Consider the following 24,005-nt stretch of genomic DNA (forward strand, 5'->3'; position numbering starts at 1 on the left):
AATACCCCACTCACACCTATGGATAGATCAACTAAACAGAAAATTAACCAGGAAATACAAACTTTAAATGATACAATAGACCAGTTAGACCTAACTGATATCTATAGGACATTTCACCCCAAAACAATGAATTTTACCTTTTTCTCAAGTGCAAATGGAACCTTCTCCAGGATAGAACACATCCTGGGCCATAAATCTAGCCTTGGTAAATTCAAAAAAATTGAAATCATTCCAAGCTTCTTTTCTGATGACAATGCAGTAAGACTAGATGTCAATTACAGGAGAAAAACTATTAAAAATTCCAACATATGGAGGCTGAACAACAAGCTGCTGAATAACCAACAAACCACAGAAGAAATCAAAAAAGAAATCAAAATATGCATAGAAATGAATAAAAATGAAAAAACAACAACCTCAAACCTATGGGACACTGTAAAAGCAGTGCTAAGGGCAAGGTTCATAGCAATACAGGTTTACTTCAAGAAACAAAAAAAGGTCAAATAAATAACCTAACTCTACATCTAAAGCAACTAGAAAAGGAAGAAATGAAGAACCCCAGGGTTAGTAGAAGGAAAGAAATCTTAAAAACTAGGGCAGAAATAAATGTAAAAGAAACAAAAGAGACCATAGCAAAAATCAACAAAGCCAAAAGCTGGTTTTTTGAGAAGACAAATAAAATTGACAAACCATTAGCCAGACTCATCAAGAAACAAAGGGAGAAGAATCAAATCAACAAAATTAGAAATGAAAATGGAGAAATCACAACAGACAACACAGAAATACAAAGTATCGTAAGAGACTACTATCAGCAACTATATGCCAATAAAATGGACAACTTGGAAGAAATGCACAAATTCTTAGAAAAGTACAACTTTCCAAAACTGAACCAGGAATAGAAAATCTTAACAGACCCATCACAAGCACGGAAATCAAAACTGTAATCAGAAATTTTCTAGCAAACAAAAACCCAGGACCAGACAGCTTCACAGCTGAATTCTACCAAAAATTTAGAGAAGACCTAACACCTATCTTACTCAAACTCTTCCAGAAAATTGCAGAGGAAAGTAAACTTCCAAACTCATTCTACGAGGCCACCATCATCCTAATACCAGAACCAGACAAAGATGCCACAAAAAAAGAAAACTACAGGTCACTATCACTGATGAACATAGATGCAAAAATCCTTAACAAAATTCTAGCAAACAGAATCCAACAATATATTAAAAAGATCACACATCATGGCCAAGTGGGCTTTATCCCAGGATGCAAGGATCCTTCAATATCCTCAAATCAATCAGCGTAATACACCACATTAACAAATTGAAAGGTAAAAACCATATGATTATCTCAATAGATGCAGAGAAAGCCTTTGACAAAATTCAACGTCCATTTATGGTAAAAACCCTCCAGAAAGCAGGACCAGAAGGAACATACCTCAACATAATAAAAGCTATATATGACAAACCCACAGCAAACATTATCGTTAATGGTGAAAAATTGAAACCTTTTCCCCTAAAGTCAGGAACAAGATAAGGGTGCCCACTCTCACCACTACTATTCAACATAGTTGTGGAAGTTTTGGCCACAGCAATCAGAGCAGAAAAAGACATAAAAGGAATCCAGATTGGAAAAGAAGTGAAACTCTCACTGTTTGCAGATGACATGATCCTCTACATAGAAAACCCTAAAGACTCCACCAGAAAACTACTAGAGCTAATCAATGAATACAGTAAAGTTGCAGGATATAAAATTAACACAGAAATTCCTTGCATTCCTATACACTAACAATGAGAAAACAGAAAGAGAAATTAAGGAAACAATTCCATTCACCATTGCAATGAAAAGAATAAAATACTTAGGAATATATCTACCTAAAGAAACAAAAGACCTATATATAGAAAACTATAAAACACTGATGAAAGAAATCAAAGAAGACACAAAGAGATGGAGAAATATACCATGTTCATGGATCAGAAGAATACAGTGAAAATGAGTATACTACCCAAAGCAATCTATAGATTCAATGCAATCCCTATCAAGCTACCAACGGTATTTTTCACAAAACTAGAACAAATAATTTCATAATTTGTATGGAAATACAAAAAATCTCGAGTAGCCAAAGCAATCTTGAGAAAGAAGAATGGAACTGGGGGAATCAACCTGCCTGACTTCAGACTACTACAAAGCTTCAGTCATCAAGACAGTATGGTATTGGCACAAAGACAGAAATATGGATCAATGGAACAAAATAGAAAGCCCAGAGATATATCCACGCACATATGGACACCTTATCTTTGACAAAGGGAGCAAGAATATACAACAGAGAAAAGACAATCTATTTAACAAGTGGTACTGTGAAAACTGTTCAACCACTTGTAAAAGAATGAAACTAGGACACTTTCTAACACCACACACAAAAATAAACTCAAAATGGATTAAAGATCTAAATGTAAGACCAGAAACTATAAAACTCCTAGAGGAAAACATGGGCAAAACACCCTCCAACATAAATCACAGCAGGATCCTCTATGACCCACCTCCCAGAATAATGGAAATAAAAGCAAAAATAAACAAATGGGACCTAATTAAACTTAAAAGCTTTTGCACAAAGAAGGAAACTCTAAGCAAGGTGAAAAGACAGCCTTCAGAATGGGAGAAAATAATAGCAAATGAAGTAACTGATAAAGGATTAATCTCCAAAATATACAAGCAGCTCCTGCAGCTCAATTCCAGAAAACTAAGTGACCCAATCAAAAAATGGGCCAAATAACTAAATAGACATTTCTCCAAAGAAGACATACAGATGGCTAACAAACACATGAAAAGATGCTCAACATCACTCATTATCAGAGAAATGCAAATCAAAACCACGCTGGTCAGAATGGCTGCTATCCAAAAGTCTACAAACAATAAATGTTGGAGAGGGTGTGGAGAAAAGGGAACCCTCTTACACTGTTTGTGGGAGTGCAAACTAGTACAGCCACTAAGGAGAACAGTGTGGAGATTCCTTAAAAACCTGGAAATATTTCCATCTTTCTAAATTCCATATAGAAAGATGGAAATATAACCCTGTATACGAGACAGCAAAAGAGACACAGTTGTATCGAACAGTCTTTGGGACTTTGTGGGAGAGGGTGAGGGTGGGATGATTTGAGAGAATGACATTGAAACATGTATGTTGTCATATGTGAAACGAATCAGCAGTTCAGGGTCAATGCATGTTACAGGATACTCGGGGCTGGTGTGCGGGGATGACCAAGAGGGAGGATAAAGGGAGGAGGGAGGTGAGAGGGGGTTCAGGAGGGGGAACTCATGTACACCTGGGGCGAATTCATGTCAATGTATGGCAAAACCAACCAATATAATATTGTAAAATAAAAAAAAAATAAAGATCAAAAAAAATAAAATAAAATAAAATGAAGATAATAATAGTAAAAAAATAAATAAATAAATAAATAAAATAAAATAAAATTAGAGTATAGTTGCTTTAAAAAAAAAAACCTGGAAATAGAACTGCCATATGACCCAGCAATCCTACTGCTGGGTATACACTCTGAGGAAACTAGAATTGAAAAAGACACATGTACCTCAATGTTCATCGCGGCACTGTTTATAATAGCCAGGACATGGAAGCAACCTAGATGTCATTGGCAGATGGATGGATAAGAAAGCTGTGGTACGGAATAATACTCAGCCATTAAAAAGAATGCATTTGAATCAGTTCTAATTAGGTGGATGAAACTGGAGCCTATCATACAGAGTGAAGTCAGAAAGAAAAATACCAATACAGTATCAGTTCAGTTCAGTTCAGTTCAGTCGCTCAGTCGTGTCCGACTCTCCGCGACCCCATGAATCACAGCACGCCAGGCCTCCCTGTCCATCACCAACTCCCGGAGTACACCCAAACTCATGTCCACAGAGTTGGTGATGCCATCCAGCCATCTCATTCTCCGTCGTCCCCTTCTCCTCCCGCCCCCAACCTTTCCCAGCATCAGAGTCTTTTCCAGTGAGTCAACTCGTCTCATGAGGTGGCCAAAGTATTGGAGTTTCAGCTTCAGCATCAGTCCCTCCAATGAACATCCAGGATTGATCTCCTTTAGAATGGACTGGTTGGATCTCCTTGCAGTATAAGGGACTCTCAAGAGTCTTCTCCAACACCACAGTTCAAAAGCATCGATTCTTCGGCGATCAGCTTTCTTCACAGTCCAACTCTCACATCCATACATGACCACGGGAAAAACCATTGCCTTGACTAGACGGACCTTGGTCGGCAAAGTAATGTCTCTGCTTTTCAATATACTATCAAGGTTGGTCATAACTTTCCTTCCAAGGAGTAAGCGTCTTTTAATTTCATGGCTGCAATCAGCATCTGCAGTGATTTTGGAGCCCAAAAAAACAAAGTCTGACACTGTTTCCACTGTTTTTCCATCATGGTAACGATAACCCTATATGCAAGACAGCAAAAGAGACACAGATGTATAGAACAGTCTTTTGGACTCTGTGGGAGAAGGCGAGGGTGGGATGATTTGAGAGAATAGCATTGAAACATGTATATTATATGTGAAACAGATTGCCAGTCCAGGTTTGATGCATGAGACAGGGTGCTCAAGGCTAGGGCACTGGGATTATCCAGAGGGATGGGATGGAGAAGGAGGTGGGAGGGGGGTTCATAATGGGGAACACATGTACACCCATGGCTGATTCATGTCAATGTATGGCAAAAACCACTAAAAGATTGTAAAGTAATTAGCCTCCAATTAAAATAAATACTTTTTTAAAAAATTTTTAAAAAATGAGAATGCTCCAAATATAAAAAGAATTTTTGCTCTTTGTTTCCAGGAGGTATGGGTATATAGTTTTCTTTTCTTGTAATGTCTTTGCCTGATTTTAGAACTAGAGGAATGCTGTTCTCATTGAATGCGATAGGAAGCATTCCCTCATCTTCTATTCTCTGAAAGAGATTGCAAAGACTTAGTATTATTTTTTCCTTAAATTTTTGATAGAATTCACCAGTAAACTTTACATGCCTCCTGAGAAATCTGTATGCAGGTCAAGAAGCAACAGTTAGAACTGGACATGGAACAACAGACTTGTTCCAAATTGGGAAAGGAGTACGTCAAAACTGTATATTGTCACCTTGCTTATTTAACTTCTATGCAGAGTACATCATGCAAAATGCTGGACTGGATGAAGCACCAGCTGGAATCAAGATTGCAGGGAGAGATATCAATAACCTCTGGTACGCAGATGACACCATCTTTATGGCAGAAAGTGAAGAAGAATTAACAGTCTCTTGATGATAGTATATTAAAAAGCAGAGACATTACTTTGCCAACCAAGGTCCGTCTAGTCAAGGCAATGGTTTTTCCCGTGGTCATGTATGGATGTGAGAGTTGGACTGTGAAGAAGGCTGATCGCCGAAGAATCGATGCTTTTGAACTGTGGTGCTGGAGAAGACTCTTGAGAGTCCCTTATACTGCAAGGAGATCCAACCAGTCCATTCTAAAGGAGATCAATCCTGGATGTTCATTGGAGGGACTGATGCTAAAGCTGAAACTCCAATACTTTGGCCACCTCATGCGACGAGTTGACTCACTGGAAAAGACTCTGATGCTGGGAAAGGTTGGGGGCAGGAGGAGAAGGGGACGACGGAGAATGAGATGGCTGGATGGCATCACCAACTCTGTGGACATGAGTTTGAGTGTACTCCGGGAGTTGGTGATGGACAGGGAGGCCTGGCGTGCTGTGATTCATGGGGTCGCGGAGAGTCGGACACGACTGAGCGACTGAACTGAACTGAACTGAACTGATGAAAGTGAAAGAGGAGAGTGAAAAAGCTGGCTTAAAACTCAGCATCCAAAAAACGAAGGTGATGGCATCCGGTCCCAACACTCATGGCAAATAGATATGGAAACAGTGGCAGACTTTATTTTCTTGGGCTCCAAAATCACTGCAGATGATGACTGCAGCCATGAAAGTAAAAGACACTTGCTCCTTGGAAGAAAAGTTATGACCAACCTAGAAAGAAAGTGAAAGTGAAGTCGCTTAGTTGTGTCTGACTTTTTGTGACCCCATAGACTCTAGCCTACCAGGCTCCTCTGACCATGGGATTCTCCAGGCAAGAAAATTGGAGTGGGTTGCCATTTCCTTCTCCAGGGGATCTTCCCAACCCAGGGATCAAACCCAGGGATTGAACCCGGGTCTCCTGCGTTGGAGGCAGACGCTTTAACCTCTGAGCCACCAGGGAAGCCCCTGACCAACCTAGATAGCATATTAAAAAGCAGAGACGCTATTTTGCCAACAAAGGTCCGTCTAGTCAAAGCTATGGTTTTTCCAGTAGTGGTGTACAGATGTGAGAGTTGGACTATAAAGCAAGCTGAGCACCAAAGAATTGATGCTTTTGAACTGTGGTGTTGGAGAAGACTCTTGAGAGTCCCTTGGACTGCAAGGAGATCCAACCAGTCAATCCTAAAGGAAATCAGTCCTGAATATCCATTGGAAGGACTGATGCTGAAGCTGAAACGCCAATATTTTGGCCACCTGATGTGAAGAACTGACTGATTTGAAAAGACACTTTTGTGACAGAACAGTGACTCAGGCACTCAGACTTTTGTCCTGTCGTCGTCATACTGTCATTGAAACACACAACATTTAATGCATGGAAGGTAAAAGAGTGGATGAAGAATTATTCATTGGGTTTTCAAACTAAAATTAATATGCATTATTTCCACCTACATTCCATTGGCAAAATCTTAATAAACGTGGGGCTTAAGAAAGTCCAGATATTTCTTAACATGTGGTGTAACATGCTATAACCTTGGAACTCTAGTACAAAAAGAACCAGGGTCTGCTAAGGGAGGAACTATTTTTATGGAAAGCCTAGCAGAAACATACTTGTTTGCAACAAATTGTTTCTTTAAATCTTTTTATGATGAATCTTTTTGTTTATGGAATTAAACCTTAGAAGTTATTATATATGTTAATTCAATGAAGTGCTACGTTTTTATAGAAAACTTATCACTGAGTAATAACATAAACCTTCATTTGTGACTTGGATGGTTACACCCAGATTCAGGAGGCCAAGAGGTCCTAGATCTCATTAGGTACCACCACTAACTTATCAATTCTCCAGTTCCAAGGAGGGCTTAAACAACCTTACTCGGGTTTGTTCTGCACACCCAGAAAAGAACACATAGGAGAACTGATGTGGTAACTCCGAGTTCAATATCCAGATTGCTTGGGTTCGTAACCCAGCTCATTTGCTTGTTGGCTAGAGACCTTGGGCAGATGACCTCATCTCTCGGTACTCTGGGCTTCTCTGATAGCTCAGTTGGTAAAGAATCTACCTGCAATGCAGGAGATGCCAGTTTGATTCCTGCGTCAGGAAGATCCGCTGGAGAAGGGGTTACCCACTCCAGTTCTCTTGGGCTTCCCTTGTGGCTCAGCTGGTAAAGAATCTACCTGCAATGCAGGAGACCTGGGTCTATCCCTGGATTGGGAAGATCCCCTGGAGATGGGGAAGGCTACCCACTCCAGTATTCTGACCTTGAGATTTCCATGGACTGTATAGTCCATGGGGTCGCTAAGAGTCGGACATGACTGAGCAACTTTCACTTCACTTTACTCAGGCCTCTATCTCATAATCTGTGAAATGGGTTATTCATAGTACCTAATTCATAAAGTCATTGTGAAGATTAAATGAGTTATCTAATGTTATAGGCATTAGCTATCATTATTACTATTATTTGGGACAAAACAATGAAGACTTTTTTTTAAGAAAAAGGACGGATATATTTATTTCTTCTCTATCCACTCAGAATATCTTGACCATCTGTAGCATTACTGATTTAGCATTTTGGTTAGGTAGTACATTGGAGAAAGAAATGGCAACCCACTCCAGTGTTCTTGCCTGGAGAATCCCAGGGAAGGGGGAGCCTGGTGGGCTTCCGTCTATGGGGTCACACAGAGTCGGACACGACTGAAGTGACTTAGCAGCAGCAGCAGCAGCAGCAGTGCATTACAGAGCATTTGATAGTGAAAACAGTCACACTTTTTATTTCTATGACTAGGAATGTATGGTGAACAGTCGGAATGTGGTAACACTATGTGAGATAAAAGGTCCAGATAAAAGGCAATTTCACTTGGTGTGGGCAAGGCCCACTCTTTATTTGGCAGCGTGTTTCTTATATATCTCCAGGAACTCAGTCACATCTTCAGGAGACCCCAAGATGATGGGCGCCCTCTGATGGATGTCAGTGGGAACAATGTCCAGCACAGCTTCCTTCCCGGTGGTAGCCATTCCTCCTGCCTTCTCTATGACATAGGCCATGGGGTTACACTCATACAGTAGTCTCAGCTGGAAAACAAGAGCAGCATCCTCACACCAGAACATATTACACAGAAAAGAGATTTGTTCCATAGCAAAGTAGTGCACAGTCGATCCAAGGTAACTGATACTTTCCCTTACCTTCCGTGAGGTTGTAAAAGCTCCCCCATGAGGTTGTGTCTAAGGCTGAATGGTTAATTTAATCATTTGGTTAAGTTAAACCGTCCATCAAGAACCAGCAATAGATTGCCTGATGCATGTGAGGCAGACCACCTGGACTCAGGACTGAATGACATTTTGGCAGAACCGATGGTTCCCTTCTCTTTATAGCCCGAGACGGGACCTAATGAGTGAGTCTGTGTGTGTTTTGGATGGACCTTTGCCTATTCTAAAAGCATTTAAAGTCCATGGCAGTGTCTGGCTGCAGACATCTGGAAAGCAGACAGGCTCCTCCAAACAGTATAATATTGTTTGCAACTCTGTACACATTCCTTTTACAATTCTCCTAAGGCTCAAGGGTTGGGATTTAGTATGCTATACATCTTGGCATTTACTTTTAAATATTAACTTTTTTATTGTATGCATTTTCATGCAGTCTGCCTACTGAGTAGACAGCTTTTTGCAGGTGTTTCCTGACTCTATTTCCATACAGGTGTCAGGGTCAGATCTGCAAAACTGAAAATAAAAAGAGGGGAGGAACCTCAATATTTACATTAAGGAACAAGTTTTTGAGGCATTAGAGAAAAGTGCTATAAAGCAGGCTGATCACATAGGTTGGGATGTCAGAGGGGGCTATGACAAGAGTGGTGTTTTAAGTAAATAAGAACATCCTTAGTGAACTGGACGCCACATGCCATAAACAGAGATCTGATCATATCTGAAATACATCAATTTACAACTATCTTATGGGGATTGTTGTTCCTTCTCTCATATTAAAAAAAAGCAGGGGGAACAAAAGGACACTACTTGAGAAGCAAACACACTGACCCCTCTGTGTAGGAGAAAAGTGGGACATCCTTTCACTAGCATGAGCAAGCACAGCCCATCCCATGACTTCCAGGAAGCCTGTGGGCATGAGACCAATGCATCAGTAACAGCTCACCTGAAAGCTCTAGGTGTCCCCAGAGATTCTTTCCTTCTATAGAAAGGTATCATTTTCCAAGCAGCAAATGTCAGCTCACTAAGTTATTTCAATTTTCTGCCTTTTGAAAAAGCAATCAAAGAAAACCTCTGTGTGGGATACATATGTGATTTGCTGCCTTGGTAATGAGGTTGGACTGTTTCATTTCACTTTATGAATGGAATTCATTTTGTCCAAGCCAAACCACATACCCACTGGAAGCACTAAGCACTTTCAGTCCCCTCTGACCATAACATCTTTACTTATCTTTAGCAACAGAAGGACTCTTAAGAGATCATTTTTACGTGATATCATCTGACATTAACCAGGACAGCCTTTAATCTAGAAAACAATATGCCATAGACATCCTTTGCACCCTACTGCAGAGCATAACAGCTTCCATGACCCTTCTTTCTTCCTCATTCAAATCCCCTAGGCTGCAAATGAAATCTACTGCTGCTCCACCACTCTTAGGGGATTTATTTACCTTTCCATTGGGACTTTTCTTGTTAGCTGGATACATAAAGATCCCTCCATAGACTAGGGTGCGGTGTACATCAGCTACCATGGAGCCCACGTACCTGGCGCCATAGGGGGCTGAGTTGTCCTATAAGGTGAAGACCAGCAGTAATTAGGGTTATAGAATAGAGAGTATTCTTTCTGTCCTCTACGCTTATTCAGTTCAGCAATCAAACTGAGCACCTTTTTTGAGGTGTGTATTTAGTGATGAAAATCTGTTCCCAAGAAGCAGAAAATGAGAATAATGGAGACAGCCTCTTACATCTCATAGTAGCTCAGCTTACCCAAGGAGGCCCTGAGCAGAATGGGGAAGATTCAGGCTCTGAGGTGGGACAGGCATTTAGCAGGATCTGGCGGGAGGAAGGATTCTGTGGAGCTGAGCAGCAGGGACAAGGGTGAGGTTTGCATCTCACAGGAGCGGGAACTACTCAGGCAAAGAAGAAGCTGTCTGCCTTGGACCCAGGGAGGAACCTGGTGCTGCTGGGGCAGAGGGCATCTCTAGGGAGAGGTGGAAGGAGAGATGATAAAGCTGGAGAGAGAGCCTGGGAGTCAGCTCTGAGGGCCCCAAGTGCCATACTAATAGCATTTGGGCTTCATCCTGAGAACATAGCAGCCTCTAGTGGTGTCAAGCTAGAATAGGACAAAATTGGATTTTCCCACATAGGACCAGCCATTTCTTCTCTTTGTTTTCAGTGATCTGTAACTTCTTTAGAGAGATACCACAGTGGATGCTTACTCTAGAGAGGACACAGAAATCCATCCAGTGCCATGGGGCAGGGGCCTGGGGTGCAAGAATCACGTTTGGACCAACTGAAATCACAGACCCCAGAAGTGAACATTGCCATGACATTCATTGCCATGACGTCATTCACGTGGCTGACATGATCATCCTGATTTTCTTCGGTCAAGAGAACGTGACAAGGGGGTGATGTCCCAGGATGGGGTTTCCAGTCCCCAGTACCTGAGTGGGAACTTAACCACAGGGGTCAGTGCACAGTGGAGTCCACTTACTTCCACCCCATCCCCCACTTTTCCTCTCAAGGATAAATCATGAATCAACACGTTTCTGCAAAGCTCAGGGGCCATTCCCACCACCCACCACCCCCAGCCCTCACTTACTGGGGGGAACTTCTTCCTCTGGACATACTCGGTGAGGGCAGGATCAAAGTCCTTTGCATAGCCCTCATTGAGGCTGTAGATGCTCCCTTTCTTTTTGATCTTCACATCCCTGTCCACCAAAATGAACTCTCCAATGGCCTATGAAACAGAAAGGAAAGTGGAGAGGTGAGGCCGTCTCCTCCAGGCCTACAGGAGAGACTTGCAGATCGGGTTGGGGGGATGGGGGGCTCGAGGCCCGAGGTCACACCTGTGCTTCAGTACAAAGAGCTTGGATTTTGTTTTTTCAGCTGAGGTGTAACTGACATAACATTATGTTAGTCTCAGGTATACAACATAACGCTTCCATATTTGTGTATGTTGTGAAATGATTACCAGCAAGGGAAATCCTTGGCCTGGGACAGGTGTGCCTTTGTGGGGGAAAAAATGGTGCAGGCTAGAGCTAGGATATCAGGAGAGGAGATGGGCACCCAGTGTTCACAGATGCTCTTATCTTAGCTTTCCAGTTTTTGTTTCTGTCTTGATGTCATTTTCCCTGAGTACCCTGAGTTCACCGCCTGTATAACTTCTGATGCCTTTGCTCACTGATCTGAAGACTGTTTCTCAGAACTCAAGCTTCCGCAAAGTCCCAGCACTAAGCTGATGCCTTTAGGGCTTAGATTCTTCAATGTTAACGTTAAGTCACTTCAGTCACGTCTGACTCTTTGAGACTCTATGGACTGTAGCCTGCCAGGCTCCTCTGTCTATAGGATTCTCCAAGCAAGAATACTGGAGTGGGTTGCCATTTTGGAGATTTGAATTTGGGAAGACAATGTCACAACACTACTGGAGTTCTGGACTGTTTGGGGCTTCTCCATGTCCCTGATGAGAGAGTGACTGAGACTCTACCCATCTGAGAAGGAAGTTGCTCCAGAGAGAAGCAAGTTAAGAAGGGAGGCCCTGCCATGGACACATCTCTCTCCAGCCACTTATTCCCATACTGAAGCTCGGTTCCTGCCAATATGGAGCACACTGGAAGCAGAGAGGAAGGGAGGTGGGGAGAGAGGAGTGTAGGGAGAGAAAAGAGATGAGAATTAACAGTGGTCACTGAAAGGTACCATTGAGAGTGATTCTTTTTTTTTTTCTTTATGATTTTTTTGTTTTGGTGAAAGTCTAGAAAATGAAGCCAATGCACAAGTGCTCATAAAGCCATGCTTTACAGACACCTCACCCTGGTACCTGGCCAGAGCATCCTACCCATGGAGGGGGTGAGTCTCTTGTACACGAAGAAAAGAGACTGAAAAGCCTTTCATACTTTAAAACTTACTAGAGAGGCACATAAAGCTGTTGCAATCTTTTTAGCGGAAATTGTCAGCCAAAATGAAATGAAAGAGCTATGCTGATCAGAGACTCGCCCCTCCCCCAACCCGCACTCCACAGGCATGGGGAGCAGAGGCTTTATCAGTGATGGGGAGGGCAGCCAGCAGGAAGGAGGGCAGCCAGCCTGCATGGTTCTTCCGAACACTGAGTGGACATTAGGCATGAGGACAGCAAGAGACTATGAAACACACAGAAACTTACTCCTGGACATAACGTCTGCAATCTTGAAACAAGAAGAGAGTTAATGTTTCCATCAGTTCAAAGGTAATAGAGAAGTCACCAGAAGAATGTCTGGGGAAGAGGTAAATGCCCAGCAAGAGGATAAATTCACAAACATCAGTGATTTCGGAAACTGATCCCTGGGGTCAGTGTGAACTTGCTCTGGGTCTGCCACTGTTTTCCCCTGAAATAACGGCCTTTGGAGGCTTGAACTAGTGCTATTTCCCTACCCTTGTTTATTTGTTAAGTACCAGTGTGCCAAGGAGCCAAAGTTCAGTTGTGCAACAGTGCAGGGACAAAGGCAGCCTGCGTTCCAATTTCTATGACCTGCCACCCACAAACCCTGAGGCCCCACCACCAGCAGCCTGCTCCTCACAGGATTCCAGTAAGTAATGGTACCTAGTGTTCAGTTTGTCAGCAAAATGCACCAAATAAATAAAGCACTTCATTAAATGTTATCTGAGGGCATTTCTAAAACTGAAAGGTATTTATAAACTCAATTCTTTTTCCCTTGGGACACTGGACCAAAGGCATACCTACTGAAGATGATTCTATGGAGTCCATATCAACGGTGGGTTTAATTGGGCAAAGTATTTAAAGAGAGTTCTTTGCCTGGTTTATCTGCTCTGTTAAACCTGTCATCTAACAGAGTAAATAAACAACCCTAATTAATAGACATATGGAAGAAATTATCCTCAAATTAAAATTGCTAATGAATATTTTTCATGGCACCTTGGGCTCCTCTTCATGAGGGAGTTTCCTCTACAAGGTCGACTAAGAAATTATCCTCATTTCCTTATTTTCACTTCCTCGAGCTTGTCAAAGCCTTTCAAAACCACAAAGGTTCACTGAAGCTTTGCATGCACTGAAGCTTGCATTTCATTTGATGTTGCAATGTACATCAAATGAATCTGGGAGCTAATTTTAAAGAAATGAGGTGGTCTACTGCTTCAGTTGGGACACCCATTCACCTCAGGAAAATAAACTGGTAACGGAGAAAGTGGGTAGCAAACAGACCATCTATGGGCCCCATCTGGTCTATAAACGTGCTTTAGTTGGCTAGCACAGTGTTTGACACATCCAGAAACCTAACATTTTCTAAAAATCCAGTGTTTCTTGAAACACTGGAAGCCGTGGAAGAGTGAGCCACTATTCCCAAGGAGTAACAACCACTGTACCTCCCCAGTTCCCTGCCACCCCCCACTGCCCATCAGAGCACCCGCCATCCTGCCCCAGCACACTCCACTCATTCGTGTGGCCTGCCCAGCCCAGCAGGCATCTGAGTCAGCTCAGTAATGTCCGCCCTAAAGAATTCATTGTGAAACAAAGACTCCCTCTTGAGCTCTGGACAGACACCATTTGTCACCTCAGTAATCTTATGATGTACACATATGGTCCATCCATCTCTCTACCCCTCTTCCCCACCCCATCATCTCTGTCCCTCCATGGGCCTCATCTTCCACCTTTAGGAACTGACTCCCACCACCACACACACAACAGACACTCACAGCCACCAGCCAAACACCTAACTTCGCCCCCCACTCCAGGATCTCTCACCGGGTCCAGCATGAAGCAGTTGACTCCATTCGCCATGGCCAGGACCAACATGGTGGCACTGCCATAGAGCGCATAGCCAGCAGCCACCAGGTTCCGGCCTGGCTGCAGAGCGTCCTTCTCAGAAGGGTCATCGTTTGAAATCTAGGACAAGAAAGAAAACAAAATACATTTTTGCTTTGTTCTGTTTTGTGGTTCTTTTTGCAGTTCCTCCCTTAGCAAGATGCATTATCAAGGTGCTCTCCTAATGAAATAGGGCATCTTCCTGGATGGGGGGGGGTACGGGGGCAGGGAGGAGCGCTTCCTCCACACACCAGTCATATCCTGATTATATTACCACAGCGACCTTCCCACCAAAACCCAAATTTCCTGCATCTGGATCCATCTTTCCAATCTGAGTCCTCCTTCAATCTTACTAATTTGATATTCCTTCATTTCTCCATTATCACTCTCAAAAAAAGAGCATGCCTCCATGCCAGCGCCCACTAATTTAATCTTATTACAGGCATCAATGTCTTTCCCTTGCCTACTCTATCTTTATTTAAACAAATTAAAACTGGGCTGCACGGCTACCAGTCTGGCGAGGAAATCAATTTCCTGAGCTCCTGCCAGTCATGGCACATACTCCAGTGAGCAACATGCTCCATAGTCACACAAAGAAGTTCTCAGAAATACAGACACTGAGACTACCTCTCCAGGGTCATTACCATGCAGGACAACGCTCTCCATGTTTTTAACCATGACCCACAGTAAAAAACACATTTTATATCACAACCAGTACCAATACAACTACAAAAATTTAACAAAACAATACTTACACTTAGAACATGACATCTACTCTAATCTCCTTTGTTTTTCATTAAAAACACAGCCCACTGGGTCAGTGCCTCAGTTTGCTCCCTAATACTCAGGAAAGGAACAACTTAAGGGCATGGCTCCTAAGCAGTGGTCACTAATAATTATCTTCTTAACAACTGGCTTCTACAGTCCTCAAAACAGCCTCAAACAAATCTTTCTGCTTGAAAATTCTCTACTTGAATTTAAACAGAAATGAAAATGAGCAGTTTCTGCAAATTTCATTTATTCCTTCCCCAACCACAGATTCTAAGGCCTGAGGATAAATAAGGGAATTCACATCATGATACTGGAGATGGAGGTCACCTCTGCAAACACATTTCTGGTAATTTTTCCTATAACTTTTGAATGCGTGGCCCAGAGTCCATGTACCTCAGAATCACTTGAGATATGTATTTAAAATGCAATTCTGGGCCTGCAACCTAAACTTACTAAGTCAGATTTTCCTGGGAATCTGCATTTTACCATGCACCATGGGTGACTCACTCTCGCACTGAAGCTTAAGAACTACTCATGTAAAAGAAAGAGTCACAAAAAAATCACCTCTTTCATTTTTTTCTCCTATCTCCAACCTTTATGTTTAATAGTTTTCATCTAGATGGTTGGTTGGTTTCTTGGCTGGTTGGGTTGGGCCAAGTTATTTTATTTAGTTTGGTTTGTATTCACAGGGTAGTGCAGTACAGCTAAACACAGACTAAACACAGTATCAAATATTTGAGTTGTCTTCTCAAACTCCAAATTTGCCAGTGTGCAACCTTGAAAGAGGAATCGACTTCCTTCAAAACCAGTGATATAGTGAGAAGGAAACAGCCAGGCTCTAAACATCTCCTCTGTCATAACTACTTAACCCTGCAAGTTCAGCACAAAATAGAACAAAGTCAGTATGTAAACAGATAAGCTGGCTAGAAGCCCCTGGAGGCTTGGAGTAGTCAGTTCTCTACCAAGAAAAGTCCCTCAGAGAGTCACCTCGTCCAGAATCATCCATGTCTGCCTGTGGCACAAGAAAGAACAAACTTGTATTTCCCAGCTGGTCCATTGGTTAAGAATCTGTCTGCCAATGATGGGGCTATGGGTTCAGTTCCTGGTTCGGGAAGAGTCCATATGCCTCACAGCAACTAAGCCCATGTGCCACAAGAAAAATCACTGCAATGAGAAGCAAGAGCACCACAACCAGAGAGTAGCCTCTACTCGCTGCAACTAGAGAAAGCCCTCTCACAACAATGAAGACCCAGCGCAGCCAAAAATTTAAAAAAAAATTTTTTTTTTTTAAATGAACCACTTTCCCCCGAGATACTGTCACCAATCTCAACCCTTCAACTTCCTTGTGTGAAAAAAGAAATGGTAACCTTATCTAGTGATGCTTTCTTAGGCCCCCTTGACTTCACATTCCAGGATGACTGGCTCTAGGTGAGTGATCACACCATTGTGATTATCTGGGTCATGAAGATCTTTTTAGTACAGTTCTTCTGTGTATTCTTGCCAACTCTTCTTAATATCTTCTGCATCTGTTAGGTCCATACAATTTCTGTCCTTTATCGAGCCCATCTTTGCATGAAATGTTCCCTTGGTATAGTGGAGGTGATGGAATTCCAGTTGAGCTATTTCAAATCCTGAAAGATGATGCTGTGAAAGTATTGCATTCAATATGCCAGCAAATTTGGAAAATTCAGCAGTGGCCACAGGACTGGAAAATGTCAGTTTTCATTTCAATTCCAAAGAAAGGCAATGCCAAAGAATGTTCAAACTACTGCACAATTGCACTCATCTCACACGCTAGTAAAGTCATGCTCAAAATTCTCCAAGCCAGGCTTCAGCAATATATGAACCGTGAACTTCCACATGTTTCAGCTGGTTTTAGAAAAGGCAGAGGAGCCAGAGATCAAATTGCCAACATCCGCTGGATCATGGAAAAGCAAGAGAGTTCCAAGAAAACATCTATTTCTGCTTCATTGACTATGCCAAAGTCTTTGACTGTGTGGATCACAACGAACTGTGGAAAATTCTGAAAGAGATGGGAATACCAGACCACCTGACCTGCCTCTTGAGAAACCTATATGCAGGTCAGGAAGCAAAAGTTAGAACTGGACACGGAACAACAGACTGGTTCCAAATAGGAAAAGGAGTGCGTCAAGGCTGTATATTGTCACCCTGCTTATTTAATTTATATGCAGAGTACATCATGAGAAATGGTGGGCTGGATGAAGCACAAGCTGGAATCAAGACTGCCAGGAAAAATATCAATAACCTCAGATATGCAGATGACACCACCCTTATGACAGAAAGTGAAGAGGAACTAAAAAGCCTCTTGATGAAAGTAAAAGAGGAGAGTGAAAAACTTGGCTTAAAGCTCAACATTCAGAAAACAAAGATCATGGCATCTGGTCCCACACTTCATGGGAAATAGATGGGGAAACAGTGGAAGCAGTGTCAGACTTTATTTTTTGGGGCTCCGAAATCACTGCAGATGGTGATTGCAGCCATGAAATTAAAAGATGCTTACTCCTTGGAAGGAAAGTTATGACCAACCTAGATAGCATATTAAAAAGCAGAGACATAACTTTGCCAACAAAGGTCCATCTAGTCAAGGATATGGTTTTTCCAGTGATCATGTATAGATGTGAGAGTTGGATGGTGAAGAAAGCTGAGCACCGAAGAATTGATGCTTTTGAACTGTGGTGTTGGAGAAGACTCTTGAGAGTCCCTTGGACTGCAAGGAGATCCAACCAGTCCATCCTAAAGGAGATCAGTCCTGGGTGTTAATTGGAAGGACTGATGCTAAAGCTGAAACTCCAATACTTTGGCCACCTCATGGGAAGAGTTGACTCATTGGAAAAGACCCTGATGCTGGGAGGGATTGGGGGCAGGAGGAGAAGGAGGTGACAAAGGATGAGATGGCTGGATGGCATCACCGACTTGATGGACATAAGTTTGAGTCGTGCTTTGCTTCATGGGGTTGCAAAGAGTCGGACACAACTGAGCAACTGATCTGACCTGAACTGAACATTATCTGTGATCCATATGCTCAAAAGAATGACAAACTAATTCCATCTAGTCATGGAGTTGGAGGAACTTTTTTCTAGCCCAAACCCCTTTCTAATGTCCAACCTCCTCCAAACTCCCAACAATGAATGCCTTTGTTCAAAAAGAACCTATTACAATCTCATGTGGATGCTCACAGACCAATGTGCATAAAGCTTGGCAAAACTTATAAAGCCTCTGAACCCTACCTTTTTCTACTTATCACAAGCCACCACCTGCTGCAGGTATTGCTTTGTTTTAACCATGCCACTCCATATAGAGCATGACAGACACCATGGATTCTGGAGACTTGAGGTGGCAGAGGAGAAAGTCAGGCAGAAGTGGTGTGGGGCTTTCAGGTCATCAGACAGTCTTCCCACAGAGGGACAACCCAACCCTCCCTAGAAGTTCTCATAGGGCATTTGGCAGCATCTCCAGTAACTCAGCCAATATTACTCACTACTGTACAACCTAGCGCACAAAACAAATATATAAAATGAGGTCCCTGCTTTCAAGGCGTGTATAATTGGAGTGAACATCAGCTGGTTTTGCCTGGCCAGTACGCTTCACTCTTCTGCTGACAACTGAACTTTAATCTTCCTTAAGATACTGTCCCCCTCACTCTTAGCTCCAACGGTGGGCACATGACCCTGACTTGACCAGTCAGATCACTGCATGCCTTAGGCCACAGTGACTGGTTGAGAGATGGACTCATGACTCAAGTCAAGCCAAGCAGTGCTGATGAGGTGAAATTCCTGTTGAAATTGTTGGAAAAGAGGTTTCCATCTTTTTTTTACTTATTTATCTATTTATTTTTGGCTGTGATGGGTCATCATTGCTGCATGCAGGCTTTCTCTAGTTGCAACAAGCGGAGGCTACTCTTCCTTTGTGGTGCATGGGCTTCTCACTGCAGTGGCTTCTCTTGTTGAGGAGCACAGTCTTTAGGTGCACAGGCTTCAGTAGTTGCAGCGTGTAGGCTCAATGCTGTGGGCTCTAGGGCATCCGGGCTCTAGAGTGCAGGCTTTGTAGTTGTAGCACATGGGCTTAGTTGCCCTGTACCTGTGGAATCTTCCAGGACCAGGGATAGAACCCATGTCCTCTGTACTGGCAGGTGAATTCTTAACCACTGGACCATCAGTAACGTCTTTATGCATCTTCTGTTTGAGTCACTGAAAGGATTGAATGTGAGCCCAGACCTACCAGGAGCTATTCTTCTACCAGAAAGGAGGGAGCTACAGAGATAGAAAGTGTCCCGTTATGTGAGTGTCTGAGTCCGTGAAAACAGCTAGTGGACTTTCTAGTTACATACACCAATCATTTTCCTTTCCCTTCCCTCCTTCCTTTCCTTCTTTAAGTTGGTTTGAGCTGTGAAACTGTGTGCTGAATATTAATAGAAAAAACAAGTAATATTCATGACTACTATTTATTGAGCACTTTTTATGTGCCAGGCACTATTTTCATTGTTATTATGCTTAATTTTCAATATCTTCTCCTTATGGATAAGGAAACAAGAGGTTATATTGCCCAAGGTCTCACAAACCTAGTGTCAATGTCAAGAAGCCATATTTCATATGGCTATTAAGTCTCTCTGTGTCCAGTTAAGGGAAATGAATTGGATTCTGAAGCTGCTAGAGCACTTTTGAAACTCTGCTTTTAGTTTTGGGGACTGGATATTTTTAACGGATATTCAAAATTAGAATGTATTCAAGAGGGTAAGCACACTAGAGAGAGGTCGAAAAATCATCTCACATGAAAGATATTTAACTTAAGATTTAAAAGAAAGGGCTTTCCAGGTGGTGCTAGTGGTAAAGAACCCTCCTGCCAATGCAGGAGACTTGAAAGAGTCTTGGGTTTGATCCCTGGGTCAGGAAGATCCCCTGGAGAAGGAAATGGCAACCCACTCCAGTATTCTTGCCTGGAGAATTCTATGGGCAGAGCACCCTGATGGGATACAGTCCATAGGGTCGCAAAGAGTTGAACACGACTGAAGTGTTCGCAAGCTTCAAAAGAAAGAGAGAGAAGGGGAAAAAAGCCATTTCCAAGCATGTAAAAGAATCTTATTTTCTAATGATACAAAAGGCCATTATGAGCAACAGGGAGACAGATTTTTATTCAATATTTGGACACTCATTCAACACCTCAGGAAAATTCTACCCCTTCTGAATATCTCCACCCAGAGGCAGGGTGACACTTCTGGAGGTGCCATGGCAGGAACTTCATAGAAACACAGGACCACAGGCCCTAAGAGATCCCTTTGGAGCCTGTTCCCAGGCATCTTGTGGGCAAGACCAGCTCACTGTTGCTGGATTCCAGTTACCAACTGATCTTATGCCACTGAGTGGGTGCACCAGGGAGCTGAATTCCAGCCCAGAACTAGCTCTGCAGAAAGCAGGAGAGGTCTCCTTTAAAACATCAGACATTTCAGTATTTATGCCCTGTAAGCTCTCAAATGGCTTCAAACAATCAATAAGGCTTTTGAAAACTGAAATGAGTTAAAGGCAATGTGACACTCATCACCTCTCTCAGTCTTTAAGACAGTCACTTCAGGTTTATTGAAAAGAGTGTGGAGATGCATTGTTGAGTTGTTCTAGCATTTGTAATTCAAGTTGCTGTTGCAAGCTGATTTTATTTTTTTTAGTTGATAGTGTCAGTTTCCCAATTTTTTTTTCCATTAAAAGAGTCTTTACTGGGGGAGGGCGGTTGAGGCAGAAACTGGGGCTGGCAAATGTTAATGCTGATTTAGCTTTGATTGAGTCATTAACCAAAAGTCTTATCTCTGTATGAAGAATTTTGTAACAATGCTCTCTTGCTATACTATAATATTTAGATCTGATACCTTGCAGGTAAAATTACATGCCTGCATATCTATACCAAGAATGGAATATTTCATGGTATGACTTGAAAGGTAGATTAATTCCCGCCTTTGTCTTTCTGGTATGAGCATTAGAACCTTCAATTACTTAAACTGCCTCCCAGCCAAGACAAATGCAAAATTTATTTCAGTAACAAAAGAAAACTGTCCCATGGTGGTCCTACTTTCCATGTTTGAAAGGAGATTATGTGCAATACTAGACAACAAGTCACTTTGAAAAGTAAAGCACAAATTGCGCTCTCAGTTCTTAAGTTATGGCCTCTATATCCCAGAATGGGGGAGTTGGAGGAACCTCGGAGGTCAGCTGAATTAGCCGCCTCGTCCATTAAGATGAAGGAAAGGGCTCAGCCTCAAAGGCATCTATGAGGTTTTATTTCTAAAATAAACAAGAGGGCTGAAGACAAGATGACACATTTTAGATTTCATCATGTTTTATGATGGACCCACGGGTATTCATCTATTTATCACTTGTCTGTATATTTGAACTCTCTTCCAACAACATCCACCCCCCAGCTTCCACACACAGACTTAAAGTAAAAGAAGGAAAGAGAGGCTTTAGAGGTAGAGTTCCTGCACAGGTCATGCGGGTAGAAGAGACACAGGGCAGAAATCTGAATCCCCATGCTGTACCAGTGTGCTTTCTGTAATTTATAGCAAAGGAGTTTAGGGTCAGCAAACTCCTCCCATAAACCAACGGATAGTAAATATTCTAGGCTTTACTGTCACAGTCCTTATCACAACCACTTAACCCTGCCTGTGTAGTGCAAAATCAGCCAAAGGAAACATGTAAACAAGCAAGCTGACCATATGCCATTAAATTTATTTATGGAGACTGAAAATTAAGTTTCATATAAATGTCACAGGTCATGAAATTATTATTTTTTAGATTTTCTTTTTAGTCATTCAAAAATGCCAAAGAGTTATATTTTGTTCACAGGCCATAGCAATCAGGCAATGGGCTGGATTTGGCTGAGGGAGACCATAGTTTGCAGACATGATTTAGAAAATTTAAAGGACAGTTTTGATATAATCCCTATTGTTCTCACACTCTCACAATTCTCAATTCACATGGTTATCAGTACCACAGCTATGCACCATCTCTTTCCACCTACCTCTTCCTACATTTTCTTTTAACAACTTAATAGATTTTCACTATGCAGTTAATGCTGGGAAAAGTCATAACTTGAGAAATAAGGGTTTTGCTATTTTTTTCTGGTGGCTCAGATGGTAAAGACTGTCTGTGATGTGGGAGACCTGTGTTTGATCCCTGGGTTGGGAAGATCCCCTGGAGAAGGGAATGGCTACTTACTCCAGTATTCTTGCCTGGAGAATTCCATGGACAGAGGAGTCGGGCAGGCTACAGTCCATGGGGTCACAAAGAGTTGGACACAACTGAGTGACTAACGCTTTCACTTTGGGGCTTCCCTGGTTACTCAGATGGTAAAGAATCTTCCTGAAATGCAGGAGACCTCGGTTCGATTCCTGGGCCGGAAAGATCTACTGAAGAAGGGATAGGCTACCCCCCTACTTCAAGCCTCATGGGGTTTCATGATGTCCAGTCTGACTGTGCCACCAACAGTGAAACAGGACTGGATGTTCAACCTTAACTCTACTTTTGATCCCAAACCAGCTGCTCGATCCATTACATTTTACCTTTCTGTAGATGCCAAAGATGGTTCCGATGGACACAAGGCAGTCAATGTTGGATGATCCATCAAGGGGATCAAAACAGACCACATATTTACCCTGAACAAAAAAGAAAGAAAATATTAACACAACTTTGCTTTAAAAATTAATACATTGTAACAAAATGGAGAATATACACTAAGAAGTTAAAAGAAGGAATCTAAGGGAAAATTCAAGAAATGTGTTTATTTATACTCTGTCAGGGAAGGTATGAGATGTTACACAGAGTGAAAATAGTAACAAATATATATCAAAAGATCATTAGGCAGAGAAACACAGAATAGGAGGCATAGATGAAAGTGAGAAATAAAAATATTAAATAATAAGTTACTATATCATTGATTTGAAAGAATCATCATTTTGGTTTGAGTTTCCTGGCAGTCAAGGAAGAAGAGAAACAAGATTAGTCACTTCATTCTCTTTATTCATAAGGGAAATTTTAGTTGCTCAGTCGTGTCTGACTCTTTGTGACCCCATGGACTGTAGCTTGCCAGGCTCCTCTATTCATCCATGGAATTCTCTAAGCAAGAACACTGGAGTGGGTACCCATTCCTTTCTCCAGTGGATCTTTCCGACCCAGAGATCAAAACCATGTCTCCCGCACTGCAGGCAGATTCTTTACTGTCTGAGCCACAAATATAGTAACTTAGGTGAAATAAACTCAACATTAAGGTCTATAAGAAAATTTTCATGTAGTTCCTACAGATGACACTTGGGGTTACAATGCACAGAGTTCTCATCCATATCCCTATTATAATTCCCAAAGGAAATAACCCTCAACTGTAGTGGAACTGCCGAAGATTCATTCTATGGACAGGATTTTCAGTGGTACTCTGGAGCTGATTGGGATTGGTTCTCAAGAGCCAGTTGTGAACATCTCTTCCCAACTCTATTTTCAGTGATGTCATGTTGATAACTTAAAACCAATTATGGGACATTATTTCACAGTTTCAAGTGACAAGTGCTACAAATAAAAGATTTTTTTTCTAATAAAGAGCCAGTTTACCAGCATATCAATGGAAATTTTCCATCTCCAACTTTAAGATGTGGTTTTTAAATTTTTGCATCAAATTAAGGCACTTCTCTGATTCCTTGGCTTCTTGCTCTTAATAAATCCTCCTGGCCAATGCAGGAGAAACTGTCATCAGGAAAACAGGAATATGCTTATCACTACAGTACATTGTAATCAGAGATGTTGGGCTGACAGAGAATATTAACCAGCAAATTCAATCCTAAAATAAACATGCCGAAAACTGACAAGTACCTTTAGAAACGCAGCAGAGAAAAATATGAACTTTAGTAGTATTTTAGGAGTGACATAAAACAATCAAATCAGATGTGACTCTCCATTCCTCTTATAA

General features: G+C 41.9%; 1 protein-coding gene across 1 annotated transcript in view; it reads right to left on the reverse strand.

Moving 5' to 3' along the window:
* Window positions 1–7,849: 7,849 nt before the first annotated feature.
* The window catches only part of FBP1 (fructose-bisphosphatase 1), a 31,071-nt gene continuing 14,915 nt past the window's right edge, over window positions 7,850–24,005 (reverse strand). Inside the window, exons 3-7 of the mRNA XM_055427933.2 lie at window positions 22,612–22,704; window positions 14,217–14,357; window positions 11,085–11,222; window positions 9,934–10,053; window positions 7,850–8,356 (exon numbers count right to left, since the gene is read on the reverse strand). Of these exons, the coding sequence (XP_055283908.1) occupies window positions 8,165–8,356; window positions 9,934–10,053; window positions 11,085–11,222; window positions 14,217–14,357; window positions 22,612–22,704 (684 nt within the window). The 3' untranslated portion in view covers window positions 7,850–8,164. The remainder of the gene's footprint in view (window positions 8,357–9,933; window positions 10,054–11,084; window positions 11,223–14,216; window positions 14,358–22,611; window positions 22,705–24,005) is intronic.

This window comes from Moschus berezovskii, chromosome 7 (assembly GCF_049115385.1).
Source record: "Moschus berezovskii isolate FMDL1 chromosome 7, NW_MosBer_1.0, whole genome shotgun sequence".
Taxonomy (NCBI): domain Eukaryota; kingdom Metazoa; phylum Chordata; class Mammalia; order Artiodactyla; family Moschidae; genus Moschus; species Moschus berezovskii.